General features: G+C 33.1%; 1 protein-coding gene across 1 annotated transcript in view; it reads left to right on the top strand.

Moving 5' to 3' along the window:
- LOC107628338 (probable inorganic phosphate transporter 1-3) overlaps positions 1-891 on the top strand; it is a 2,189-nt gene extending 1,298 nt beyond the window's left edge. Inside the window, exon 2 of the mRNA XM_021115834.1 lies at positions 207-891. Within this exon, the coding sequence (XP_020971493.1) occupies positions 207-733 (527 nt within the window). The 3' untranslated portion in view covers positions 734-891. The remainder of the gene's footprint in view (positions 1-206) is intronic.

Raw genomic sequence — 1,845 nt, 5'->3', positions numbered from 1 at the left:
ATATTATCTTAATTTTAACAACATTTTTAATATTATTATATAGTTATCATTATCACTATGATAATCACAGATATATAAGACATTTTACTTTAGATCTTCGTCCACATGACCATATCATTAAAAGTTTTAATTAAGATTATTCACTACTTCAATCACTAACAATTATTAACGCCTGAAGTAAATATTCCTATTTTTATCCATAACAGGTTACTGGTTCACCGTCGCATTCATCGATTACATGGGTCGTTTCGCAATCCAATTGATGGGTTTCTTCTTCATGACTGTGTTCATGTTTGCTTTGGCTATACCATATGATCACTGGAAAAAAGATAACAAAATTGGTTTTGTTGTGATGTACTCATTCACTTTCTTCTTCTCCAATTTCGGTCCAAACGCAACCACATTTGTCGTGCCGGCCGAGATCTTCCCGGCAAGGTTAAGGTCAACATGTCATGGAATCTCAGCTGCTGCTGGAAAAGCAGGAGCAATTGTTGGTGCATTTGGGTTCTTATATGCTGCACAAAGCAAGAACAAAGCGGATGTTGATCCAGGGTATCGTACTGGTATTGGGATCAAGAACTCTCTGATAATGCTTGGTGTGATCAACTTCTTAGGATTGTTGTTCACCTTCCTTGTTCCTGAATCGAAAGGGAAATCGTTGGAGGAATTGAGTGGGGAGAATGAAGAAGACGATACTACCAAAGGAGACTCTGGTAGGACAATTCCAGTTTAATTGATGAAGGCTTTATTAAAGGAAGTCATTCTAATTTATTGTGCCATCTGAGCATTTCAATAGTGTCTTTATTCTTCTTGTTTGTTGTGATGTTTGGTTTTCAATTTGGCTGTGGTTGGTTGAAAATGCGCGCATAAAATACATTTGTTACATTTTATAGTGGCTATTATTGGTAGGGGTGGCAACGGGGTGGGTAGGACCGGATTTTTGCTCTACCCGACCCCGTCCTGCCGTACAACAATTTATATAGAATTCGTCCCGTTTTTATTTGCGCGTAGTAAAACGTTAAACCCTAATTCGTCCCTGCGGGTATCCATTCCGTCCCTATCCGTCCCTATAATTATTAAAATCTAATAAATAAAATTAAATTTTTAAATTTATATAACCATCATCACATATATAACATAAATTAAAATAAAAATTTAAATATGATACAGTATTATTAATTATTTATTAATTATTTTACATATATTATACATATTATATATTAAAATTATACATATTATATATATAGCGGGGCGGGTAGGGACGGATATTACCTAAATCCGACTCCGCCCCGCCCTCCCAAGAACCCGTCCCGGTGCGGGACGGGTAATTACTCGCCTCAAGTCGTAAAAGCGGAGTGGGTACCCGCAGATTCGGATGGTATTGCCATCCCTAATTATTGGTAAATTTTATTCAATTCTCTTTAAGGTAATGTTTGTTTTTAGATGTTAGAATTGAGATGGAGAATTGAGATTTAATATTGTATTTGATAGTAAGAGATTAAACTAAAATTTTAGTCTAAGAATATAAAATTTTAATCTTTTCAATATTTCTATAGAAAGTGAAAACATCTAAAATAGGGACTGAAATTTTGAGGATGAAAACTGAAATTTTAATAATAATTTTTTAGAAATATCCTAATTTAATTTTTCAAATTTTAAATCTATCCCTCAATCTTTATATTTATCTCAAATTAAACATACTATAACATTTTTTGCCTAAAATAACCCTTATTCGAAACAACATTTAACAAAAATTATCTTAGATAAGCAAAGATAATATTTTTAATGAGTTGCCAGTAAGGCAAACAGACAAAGATAACAAAATTTTTTGTCACCTATAGAAAT

Source organism: Arachis ipaensis, chromosome B02 (genome assembly GCF_000816755.2).
Source record: "Arachis ipaensis cultivar K30076 chromosome B02, Araip1.1, whole genome shotgun sequence".
Lineage (NCBI taxonomy): Eukaryota > Viridiplantae > Streptophyta > Magnoliopsida > Fabales > Fabaceae > Arachis > Arachis ipaensis.
This window is presented reverse-complemented; position numbering and strand designations above follow the sequence as displayed.